Source organism: Polypterus senegalus, chromosome 15 (assembly GCF_016835505.1).
Source record: "Polypterus senegalus isolate Bchr_013 chromosome 15, ASM1683550v1, whole genome shotgun sequence".
NCBI lineage: Eukaryota > Metazoa > Chordata > Cladistia > Polypteriformes > Polypteridae > Polypterus > Polypterus senegalus.
In genome coordinates this window covers 13,872,045-13,884,519 of record NC_053168.1, presented here as the reverse complement: position 1 = coordinate 13,884,519, position 12,475 = coordinate 13,872,045, and the positions used below count along the sequence as shown (strand labels likewise).

Here is a 12,475-nt window from a genome sequence, read left to right as displayed (position 1 = left end):
ATAATGAATTCCAAATTATCTGCGAATCCACCTATCTTGGCATCATCTGCAAACTTAATCATCTTGTTACTTATATTCCTATCTAAATCATTTATATATATTTAAAGTAGCAGCAGGCCTAGGACTGCCCCCTGTGGAACACCACTCTTAACATCGACCAGTTCTGATGAGGTTCCTCGCACCATCACCCTCTGCTTCCTGTGTCTGAGCCAATTCTGCACTCATCTAGAAACATCACCCTGAACTCCCACTTCTTTTAGTTTGATGCCCAACCTCTCATGTGGCACCTTATCAAATGCTTTCTTATAAATAAAAAATGTATTTACAAAAATGTTAATTACAAAGGGAAAAAAAACTCAAGAGAGCAAAAAGAGGCCCATGGAGTTGCCCAAAAAGACAACCCACAATAGCCCAGTCACAATATGTTAATCAAATGTCAAAACTCTTAAACTGCACCAAAAAAAGAGCAAATATCCAGAAAATCCAAACCTCAAAAATAAGCACAAAGAGGAGAACTCCCCAACACCAAGTCTATACACTATACCACAAAGGACTACATTTCCCATGAGACTTTACAGGACAGGGAGCTGTCACTCAACAGTAACGAAAAGGTGGCCCCGCCTCTTGGGGAATTATTGACCAAAAACAGTGTGCAAGGTACAACATATTCTCATATGCAGAAACAAAATAACCTTTAAAACTAACAGGGATACATATAGTCTTGTGAAAAAGTAAGTGCACCCCATGGAAATGATTGACTTTTACAAACAGGCAAACTGTAGTCCTTCATGCAAACAGTGCCTACAGATTAAGGTGATATACCTGAATAAAAACACAAGGAAACTTTGCATTTTCAATCATTTATTCAATAACCATATGTTTTTAGTGGTTTACGTGGGATAAAGTAAGTCCACCTTTTGCAGAATTGTTTTGAAATACCTTGTCAGACATCCACAAACTTCTTTCTATGGGCCTCTGAGAGCTCTTTTGATCTATGCATGATGACACCACACACGTCAATAGCAAAGATGACACCAGACCCTCAATATTAACTAAGGCAGTCAGATCCACCTGTAGACTCCCTACGGAGGGTCTAATCATTAGCACCTCGTCTGAAACACCTGATTCTAAGTTGATGGATCTCAAGTGGTGGTAAATTGTGGGGTGGACTTTCTCTTTTTATGTGACAAATCTGCATTTTTTTTATTTATATTATGAAAATGCATAGACAATATCAATTTGGTGTGTCATTTTTATTCAAGTATATCACCTTTATCTGTTTGCACTGTTAGCTTGAAGATCTAATGCTTGCCTGTTCAAACAGGTTGAAAAAGTGAACTATTTCCATGGGGTGCACTTACTTTTGCACATGACCATCATTATACAAATAATAAACAGCAATAACAATTTAATCATAAACTACAATATTTAAGAGATAAAGCATGACCAAAAAAGACAAAAAATGGGTATTTTAACGTAAGTGAGGGGGAGGAGCCCTGGCTGAAACATTAAGACCCTGAAAAATGTTAGTCCAAAAATAGATAAACTTCTAAACTATTACTTCACAACTCAATGTGTTTTAAGATTTTTTTTTCAAGCAATCTGTACTACATTGTTTCCTTGTTGAATATTTTTTTAAATATATACAGTATATAGTGTATATATATATACATATTTATATATATATATATATATATATATATACAGTACATATTTATATATATATATATATATCCTCTTTAATAAAACCCCTGTGTGCGTCCAGGTGTCCGTATGTGTGTGTCTTTTGGTGAAGTGCGCATGCGAGGATCGGTGCGACACGCACGACCGGCATCGCAGACACACACACACTGGAAGCTGAGCACACAGTGAATGATGAGTGAGCGCGCGCATGATAAGCAAATAAAGGACAGCATTGCTGAGGAGAGTGCTAATTGGGTAGTCGCGGCCGCGCACATAAAATCCATTGTTGGGGAGATGCCACACATGCTGCCCCGTGCATGTTTACTAACTAACTATCTACTAACAACATGCCACACAAAAAAGGACACGTCAAGTAGGACAAAAGACACAGACACTCAAATCGTATATAAGCAACATCTCCTGGAAGAACGGTCAGCTCAGCAAGTAAACATCAACAAAAGAAAGGCTGAAAGACAAAGAAAAATACGAGCAAATAGATTGATTGTAAAAAAGAAAATGAGCATCAGAATATTCCCCGTATTGATTTGGCTCTATCCTCTACTAATTTACCCTTTACCATAAGAAGGCGACAATTTCCAGTTACATTAGCCTTTGCCATAACAATTAATAAAGCTCAAGGGCAAACCTTAGAAAAAATTGCCATTTACTTGCCAGAACCAGTATTCAGCCACGGTCAGTTATATGGTGCATTATCAAGAGTTAGAAGTTTTACAGATGTTGTTGTCAACGTTGTAGATGGTCCTGAACGAGAGTGTTTACAAAAAATGTTGTCTATAATGAAATTTTATTGAAAAATTTCCTGAGGTAAAAAAATAAAAACATTTTCCTAAATATCTTCTTCAGATATTGTGTATTACAGATTGTTATAAAGTTTTACACTAAGGCAATATTAATTATACTTAAATTAATCGTGATGTGCTGATCAATGTAATCCGTGTACCAGGAAATCATGCATTGACAGAAGTTCCCCTTTGCTTGTAATGCAAAGTGTGATTAAATGCATTATTTTTAGCAGCTATGGAGCACATGCATCGAAGCTTCTCGGCTGTGCTTGTGCTAAGAAAAGGAAAGATTTTAAAAATAACGTAACACGATTGTCAATGTAACCTTTTGTAAGTAGTGCGTGGAGGATTCAGTGTGTAGAAACTATAGAGACAGCGTGTGTATTAACTTGTGGATTTTTCTGTGAGTATTTGGTGGCAGTGTGATGAAGTTGCTTCGGAAGACAGCGTTAGCCGCGGAGCTCAGCTCAGAGCAAAATGAGATGAATGGGAGGGGAGATGATGACGTGACTCCCCCACCCGCCTTAACTGTCAATCCCCCACAAACACAGTCTCTCGGAATTTGCATAAGCACACCCCTTCACCTACAATTTTAACTTAGTTACAAAGTGATCAAAACTCTCGTTTATATCCGCGTCCTCTCATTAAACTTGTATCCCGCATTACCTGTGGGCATGTGAAACGCCAGCGGTAGCCTGTCTATGAACTTAATTTAAAGTTTAGGTTTACACCTTGCTTTCTTTCCGAGGTAGCAGCAGTCATGAATATGGTAGTATATGTCACTCGCTCACTTCTTATTATTTCGCTGCCTTCTCAATTATATAATGCATGTTTTCTTAAGCGCTTTTTGGAGGTCTTCCTGGTTTTCTACGCACTTTGACAGTCAGTTCACGTGATTACGTGGGAGGCGTGATGATGTCACACAAAACTCCCCCACATCATTCCAGCTCAACTCCATTACAGTTAATGGAGAAAAATACCTTCCAGTTATGACCATTAGGCGTAGAATTTCGAAATGAAACCTGCTCAACTTTTGTAAGTAAGCTGTAAGGAATGAGCCTGCCAAATTTCAGCCTTCTACCTACACGGGAACTTGGAGAATTAGTGATGAGTCAGTGAGTGAGTGAGTGAGTGAGGGCTTTGCCTTTTATTAGTATATATATATATATATATATATATATATATATATATATATATATATATATATATAGTGCATAATGAGTTTATATATATTTGTTTCTTTACCCCACAGGTTTTGCACCCATCAGTGGAATGTGTAGTAAATACCGGAGCTGTACCATTAATGAAGACACCGGACTTGGACTGGCATTCACTATTGCCCATGAATCTGGCCATAAGTAAGAACCCATAATTTACTTCATCACACAATTTCCTGCACAATGGCATTTCAGCGGTTAGCGCTGCTGCCTCATGGATCCAACCTCCTGATCTTTGTCAGTGTGGAGCTGTGCATGTCCTACCTGTGTGCATGTGAATTTTCCTTTGGGTACTTCACCTTTTCTCCCAAATCCCCAAAGATGTCTGTGTGTTTTGGATTAATGGAGGATTCTGGATCGGGCACTGTGGGTGTGTATATGTGTGTGCCCTTTGATGGACTGGCACCCTGCACAAGGTTGGTTCTTTCCTTGAAGCTGGGATGGGCTCTGGCGACCCACCGCTCTGAACTGGATTAGGCAGGGTGTTATGTTAATTTGTTTACTAAACCTGTTTAATAGATTTCTTTGTTATCATTAGTTTAAGTAAGTCTGTACTTTATTTATATTTATTTAGTTACTGTTAATAATAATACATTGCTGTTAATAATAATAACAATACAATAATACTATCCCATTTCCAAAAAAGTTGGGGCAGTGGATGTAAATGGCCGATAAAAACAGAAAGTGGTGATTTGTAAATGCTGTTTTATCCAAATTTAATTGAGAAAAAATGCAAAGATGTGAGACACTCATGGAGCAAATTCTTCAGACCACTATAAAAGAGCCCCACTTCTGCCTGGCATGGATTCCACAGGATGTTTTAAAACATTCCTTTAAGGTTCCAGTCCATGTTGACATGATGGCATCTCACCATTTCTGCAGATTTGTTCAGCTGGACATGCATGCTGCAGATTTTTCATTTCTTTATGTATAGATCACTTTTGAAACGATAGGCACAAAGTGCTTTACAATGACAAAACAAAACAGGCTGGGGCATCTGTGCAGCTGGGATGCCTGGAAAGTGGAAGGACCGGGAGAGGACCAATACCTCCTCAGGGACACGAAAAGGGCAACTGCCCTGGTTCGCATGTGGGTCACACGTTCGGAGCTGGGAAGCTCCACCCGGTTGGGGGCACGTAGCCACCACCAGGGTCTGCCCAGACGTTCCAGGAGACGTGGGCTGCAGCACTTCCTCCACAAAACGGAATGCTGCTAGGCCAGGAGACAAATAAGCCTGGTGTGCTTCTGGGTGCTCAGGCAGCAGGGAGTGCAGCAGGAAGATCATCAAGAAGCACCAGGAGCACATCCGGGTACTGCATAAAAGGGGCCACCTCACTCCAGTCGAGGAGCCGGAGTTGGGAGGGAGAGTGACGAAGCTTACCAGAGAGGATTGGAGGCGGCCAGAAAAGACTAATTGAAGGAAGGACTGTGAGCGACTAGTGCACAGTATTTGAGAAAACAGAACAAAACGTGTGTGTTTTGGACATAAGTTGTCTTGGTGTCTGTTCGTGTCGAGGCTGGTTCCCACAGGGCATAAACGAGGAATAAAAGTAATAAAAAACATTGTAATATTTCATATAAATTTGGATTAAAAAAAGAATAAAATGAGCCAGCCATCCATCCATCCTCCAACCCCTAACTACAGGGTCACAAGGGGGTGTTGGAGCCAATCCTAGCCAACACAGGGCTCAAGGCAGGAAACAAACTCCGGGCAGGGTGCCAGCCCACTACAGGGTGCACACACACACCAAGCACACACTAGGGACAATTCAGAATCGCCAATGCACTTAACCTGCATGTCTTTGGACTGTGGAAGGAAACCCACGCAGACACGGGGAGAACATGCAAACTCCACGCGGGGAGGACCCGGGAAGCGAACTCGGGTCTCCTAACTGCAAGGCAGCAGTGCTACCCACTGCGTCACCATGCCGCCCATGAGTCAGCCATCATATCTAAAAACAAATAAACAGATAAAATATATAGATAATAGAAAGATCTCAAAACAACCTAACAAGAAAGAAATGCCTGTCTAAAATAATAGAGTTTTAAATGGAATTACAGAATTAGATGCTCTGGTATCAAAGGGGAGGCAGTGCCAGAGTTTGGGGGCCATAATAAAGAGGGCTCTTCTATCCCCTTTTATTTTGAGTCGCATGTGTGGAATATCAAGCAAGCACTGGTCAGATGATCTAAGAGGTCTTCCTGTATGATATAAATTCAGCAGGTCCTTAAGATACTCTGGAGCCGGGCCATTCTGAGCTCTTTATCGTTTAGGGTCTTAAACTGGCTCCTGTAACTAACTGGCAGCCATTGTAATGAGGCTAGAATAGGGGTGATGAGAGCAGAGAACGCAGACCTGCTGAGGAGTCTTGCAGAAGCATTTTGTGCCAGTTGCAGCCTGGACAGACTGGTTTTGCTAAGAGTTCCAATTATCCAGCCATGAAGTGATAAAAGCATGAATCAATTTCTCAGTGTCCCAATATGGGTCTGACTTTAGCAATAATCCTTCAATGACAAGATCAAAGATCAAAGTTCAACCCTAGGACACCTAATTTTCTGGCCACTATTTTAAAGTTAAAGGCTTTGTTCTAGAAAGTTGATTCAGCTCATCTGGACATAGTTCTTTTCCAGGGAGACACGTTACATCACTCATCCAAGTGACTTCCTCAGTCTCAGCTGACTTGCAGGTTTCTACAATTTATAAACAGTACCTTTGCATACTGACCGAAACTGGCACCATTGGCTCCCACCTGTATAATAGCTCGAGCCAGCCAGTCGAAGATGGTTCATTTTTTCTTGTGCCACGCTTTATATAATTTCTGTACAGTGCCAAATTAATTACAGTCCGAAACTAATAACATTAATAACACCGCACAACGCATACATTTTACCCTGGTTGGCTCACTGGTTCAAACCCAAATGACTTACATAAAATAAAAATCTTTTATATTGTACTATCTGGGTGTGGTTAAGCACTTCCATTTCAAAACAATTGATCTGTGTTTCTGTTCACTTCTATGATTCTCTCTGTCATTTATTGGTGTAGAAATTATTCCTACTTCATTTGTTTTAGTATTGCAGGCGTGGAAGAACAAGTTACTAGAAATCTCCAAACAAATGCAGCTTATGCCACCTGACCCAGCTGTGCTATTGATCTTGCCTTTAAAATTAATATGGATTATGTATTATTATGTGCTTAAATGTATTTATTTTCTCCATACAGCTTTGGGATGATTCATGACGGTGAAGGCAATGTCTGTAAGAAGTCTGAGGGCAACATAATGTCTCCCACATTAGCAGGCCACAATGGAATCTTTTCTTGGTCTGCATGTAGTCGGCAATATCTGAACAGATTTCTAAGGTAATTTATATTTTTATGGTTTCTAATTCTATCATTAACTTCATATGTTGTATTCCATTTGTAACAATTTTTCCGAATTGTTATGTATGCCTCTCTCAACAACCAACACACCCTCATAAGTATCCCTAAAGACTTGAATTGAGTCAGTAAGGAGTAAGGAGTAAGGAATTCAGCAATGATTACTGTTAAAATATGGACCCTGGCAAACATGCACACAGCGCCCCCCTCTGGGCAGACTATGGGCAGTGTGGGCTTGAGGAAACCCAACTTGATACTGCATTGGCCCAATGTGGGGGCTGTCCCCCTTAGCAAAATACCCCTAGTTGCCCAAAATGGGGAAATTATAAGCAGTACAAGTTCAGGAAGTCCCTCGGCCCAGTGATGGTTTGGTGACACTGGCCAATGTCATCACTTCTCCATAATTTCCCACTTTTGAATTTTGAAATAGTAAGTGACGTAGTAAATTTGCATTTTTAGTAGGTTATAGATTTTCATTGTAGAAGTCTAAGTAACAATTTAAATGACTTCAAAAGTATTGTTTGTATATTGTTGGTATGTTGGTAATGATATATATACTGTGTGTATGTGTATATATATATATATAAAAAAAGAAACGTCCTCTGACTTTCAACTGTTTTTACTTTCAGTAAACTTAATGTGTAAATATTTGTATGAACACTAAAAGAGTCAACACCATAAGACATAAACTAAAAATGTTTCACAATGTGTCCCTGAATGAAGGGAGGCTCAAAATTAAAATTACCAGTCAGTATCTCGTGTGGCCACCAGCTGCTTGAAGTACGGCAGTGCATCTCCTCCTCATGGACTGGACCAGATTTGTCAGTTCTTGCTGTGAGATGTTACCCCACTCTTCCACCAAGGCACCTGCAAGTTCCTGGACATTTCTGGGGAATGGCCCTAGCCCTCACCCTGCGATCCAACAGGTCCCAGACGTGCTCAATTCCTTCGACGATAAACACGAATCCGTCCATCACCCCTGGTGAGACAAAACCGTGACTCATCAGTGAAGAGCACTTTTTGCCACTCCTGTCTGGTCCAGCGAAGGTGGGTTTGTGCCCATAGGCGGCGTTGTTGCTGGTGATGTCTGGTAAGGATCTGCCTTACAACAGGCCTACAAGCCCTCAGTCCAGCCTCTCTCAGCCTATTGTGGACAGTCTGAGCATGATGGAGGGATTGTGTGTTCCTGGTGTGACTCGGGCAGTTGTTGTGGCCATCCTGTACCTGTCACGCAGGTGTGATATTCAGATGTACCGATCCTGTGCAGGTGTTGTTACACGTGGTCTTCCACTGCGAGGATGATCAGCTGTCCTTCCCGTCTCCCTGTAGCTGTCTTAGGCGCCTCACAGGACGGACATGGCAATTTATTGCCCTAGCCACATCAGCAGTCCTCATGCCTCCCTGCAGCATGCCTAATGCACGCTCACGCAGATGAGCAGGTTCCTGGGCATCTTTCACAGTCGGTAGACAAGTCTCTTTAGTGTCCTGCGTTTTTAGAACTGTGACCTTAAATGCCTACTTTCTGTAAGCTGTTAAGGTCTTAACGACATCATTCCACAGGTGCATGTTAATTAATTGATTATGGTTAATTGAACATGCATGGAAAACATTGTTTAAACCCTTTACAATGAAGATCTGTAAAGTTATTTGGATTTTTAAAACATTATTGTTGAAATACACAGCCCTGAAAAGGGACGTTTCTTTTTTTGAGTATATATATATATATATATATATATATATATATATATATATATATATATATATATATATATATATATATATATATATATATATATATATATATATATATATATATATATATATATAGTCAAATGCTTGGGGGCTCTTTTGCCCCGTTAAACCCAACAGACAGACGTAGACACAGGGTAAAAGCAAATTTTCTTCTTTTAAGCAGTGCCTCCAAAACACCCCAGCCATAATAAACAGGCAAGTGAATATACAATAATAACAACAACAACGACATCATCATCAACAACAATAATAATAATAATAATAATAATCATAAACACAATCTCTCCTCCACACCTCCCAGCAAGCTCTGTCCTACTCCTCCCGACTCCATCTTGCTTGCTGGGTTCCCATCAGTCCTTTAAAGAGTCCTTGACCCAGAAGTGCTTCTGTTCTTCCTCCCGCGTGACTTGCTAGCTCTTCCAGGTCAGATGAAGAATCCCAATTCTTTAATCAGCCCGGAAGTACTTTGGGGCTTCATTCCTCATGACTCACTAGTACTTCCGGGCTGCAAGGGAAGCATGACTCCCCAGTTCCTTTCACAGGACCCCCTGGAGGCACCCAACAGGGCTGAGAAACCAGACTCCAAGTCCCAGGATACACTGCGGGAATCCGGGACACCTCTACACTCCAGGGAACCTGCCATCTAGTGTTTTGGGGGAAACAGTGTCCTGGAACAGCTGCCTTCCCCCATTCTTCCATCTCAGGGGCGTCCCAGCCGGGATGAGCTGTCGGCTGTCCACCACAGAGAAGAATAAACAGAGACAAAAACTAAGGGATGGGGAAGCTTCTCCATATAATGTCCTGGCAGATGAGTCATGGAAAATTGATTAAACTTGGTCGTAATTGTATAATACATCAGACAGACTTATACAGTTGATGGTGCTTTATATATCATGGCTGAAATGAAGGAAGAACAGGTTTTTTGGAGGAAGTGGAAGTGATGTCAATGGAGGGAGCCGGAAGGGATGTCATCATTGAGGGACCAGAAGTGACATCACTGGAAAGAGATGGAAGTGATGACATCTTTGGAGATCCGGAAATGATGTTGCTGGGAACGAACTGGTGTGGAAAACAAGATTTATTCTTCTGTTGGTCTGTAGGAAGAGGAAGAAAAGCATTAGTAATATGTTTCAGCCCCCTTAAAATTGGTCCCTTTGACTGCTCCCTAAGCACACTTGTGTGACAATATGTATACTGTGTATATATGTTTGTATATGTGTGTATATACAGTATATATATGTATGTGTGTGTGTGTGTGTATGTGTGTTGTAAAAGAAACATGATTACAAAGATAGAGTTTTGGGGCACCAGCCTGGTAACTCCATATAATTCAATGGCAAGCAAAAATGAAAAACATGCAATAATTGCTGAGAGATCTTTTCCGACAGGAGTGCAGAACAGAACTGACAAAGATATCGGAGCTTCTGGTTTTCAGTCCTTTTGGCAGGAAAACTTTCATGAAGTCTTCTCTTGATTGTAGACTTTGGCAATGACAGGTCTACCTCCTGGAGAGTGGTCTTCGTTTGACTAAATATCGTGAATTGGTTCTTCGTCACCAAGGACAGAATTCTGCAATCATCCAGCACAGTTGTCTTCTATGGTTGTCCAGGCCTTCTGGTGTTTCTGAGCTCACCAGTGTTTTCCATCTCATTAAGGATGTACCAAATGGTTGAGCTGAGCACTTCTGGTGTTTCTGCTGTCTCTCTGATGGGTTTGTTTGGTTTTCTCAGCCCAATGATGGCCTATTTTTACCGTGATGGACTGCTCTTTGGGCCTCATATTGAGAGGTCACGGTGACAGCTTCCAAATGCAAATTCCACACTTGGAATCAACTGGAGACCTTCTACCTGCTTAATAGTTAATGAAATAATGAGGGACCTGCTCACACCTGGCTGTGGAACAGCTTCTCAGTCAAATGTCCAAACACTTTTGAGCCCCTGAAAATGGGGTAGAGGGGTTATACAAAAAAATTGCTTTTGCTTATACAATTTTTTTGTAGACCCCTTAAATTAAAGATGAAAGTCTCCACTTCAATCACTTAATGATCGCTTTAATTCAAATCTGTTGTGGTGGCGTACCAAGCTAAAATTAAGAACATTGTGTCACTGTCCAAATACTTGTGGACCTGACTGTAGGTGAGGTGGGATGGTGAGCATTAGCATTAAAGCCACATACTGTATGATGTCAAACCCTTTCCCACAAACCTAAATCTTTGGCTGGTGAGTCGATCCGTTTTTGATTTTTAATAAATTTGCAAGCCGTTCTGATAACGTGTTTTCACTTTATCATATTGGGTTTATTGAATATAGATTGATGGGCACAAAAGTGAGGGGGTCTGAAGACTTCCTTATTTCTGGTATGAACCATTCAAGCTGACCTGATGTTCGATAAAAATCGGTCAAATAACAACATCATCCAGGAAATGTTGATTGCGCAAGATCTAAAGTATCATCTTGGGGGTCCTTCAAATCTTGACTCGGCCTTTTTTCGGCCCAGTGGGATTATTTGGAAATGGCAGGTTTTACTTGGCTGAATGTCTCGCTCTCTCCCAAATGTTTTCTTAAGCTCTTCCCCTTGGTGCACATATAAAGACATCTGCAGCATTTTGCGGTAGATTTTTGTGTGGCATTTTAAACATTTACATGTTACGAAGTTATGGCAGGCATGGACAATGAAGAAAAAAAATTCAATAGATGCAAGCCGGTTCCAAGGATTACAGATATTTGTTGATGCTTGTTATGAAAATTACAATTTATGAGGTAAAGAATAATTACATTAAAAAGGGCCGTAAATCCTGGGTGCTTCTCATGCCAAAATACACGAGGATTGTTTACAGTAGGAACCCACAAGCTGAGCCTGCCAAGGGAGACAAGATGAATGAAACTTTTCATTTGGTTTCTATCCCAACCATCCAATGCTCTCTAGCAGACCCTGTCAATCGAGGGGTCTTACAAGTCTCTTCTGTTCCCAAAACTGACAGACAAGGGACCGGGAGAAGCATTGCAAACTTCCCACTTCCAGTCTTTGCATGTTCTATTCTCGGAGGTCTCTCTTTTTTATTCTTTCCCATAATCATGTGTTTTGCTGAGATTTGGATATTTGGAGTGCATGTGTTCGTACTTGTTCGTGGTGATATGTGATGTCTGTATTCTAATCTTTGCTCGGTGAAGGTGGCATGTCCATAGGCATCTTCACTTCCAATGAGATGTTAGAACAGACGGCTGGATTGTGAATGGCACTTGTTTGTTTTCTTGATGCTGTTTGTTGCAGCTCTGCCCAAGCCACCTGCCTAGTAGACGAGCCCACGTCCACGAGGGAGTACAAGTATCCGGAGAAGCTTCCAGGGGAGCTGTATGACGCCGACACCCAGTGCAAGTGGCAGTTTGGGGAAAAGGCCAAACTCTGCACTCTGGACTTCAAAAAGGTTTGTGTGACCCTAATAGATACTGACCAAGTCTATCATCTTGTTCTCTTTTTCATATGCTGGATTGCCTACCGTGGGGTTTCATGTTCTATGATGTGTCCTGTAGCTTTTTATTTTTTTTTAATTTGGATGAGGATTGAAGGTTGGTAAAGCACCCTTGGAATGGCAGACTGGTATGGTGGTCCCCGTATTTTTATTTACAGTGGCATCCCACTGC

The 12,475-nt window shown here is 41.1% G+C and overlaps 1 protein-coding gene across 3 annotated transcripts in view; it reads left to right on the top strand.

The window, feature by feature from the left end:
- Positions 1-12,475, top strand: part of LOC120515670 (A disintegrin and metalloproteinase with thrombospondin motifs 16) — a 330,557-nt gene that overhangs the window by 165,799 nt on the left and 152,283 nt on the right. For all 3 annotated transcript variants that reach the window (XM_039736888.1, XM_039736889.1, XM_039736891.1), the window contains 3 exons: positions 3,739-3,844; positions 6,927-7,064; positions 12,105-12,258. In XM_039736888.1, coding sequence (XP_039592822.1) covers positions 3,739-3,844; positions 6,927-7,064; positions 12,105-12,258 — 398 coding nt within the window. The remainder of the gene's footprint in view (positions 1-3,738; positions 3,845-6,926; positions 7,065-12,104; positions 12,259-12,475) is intronic.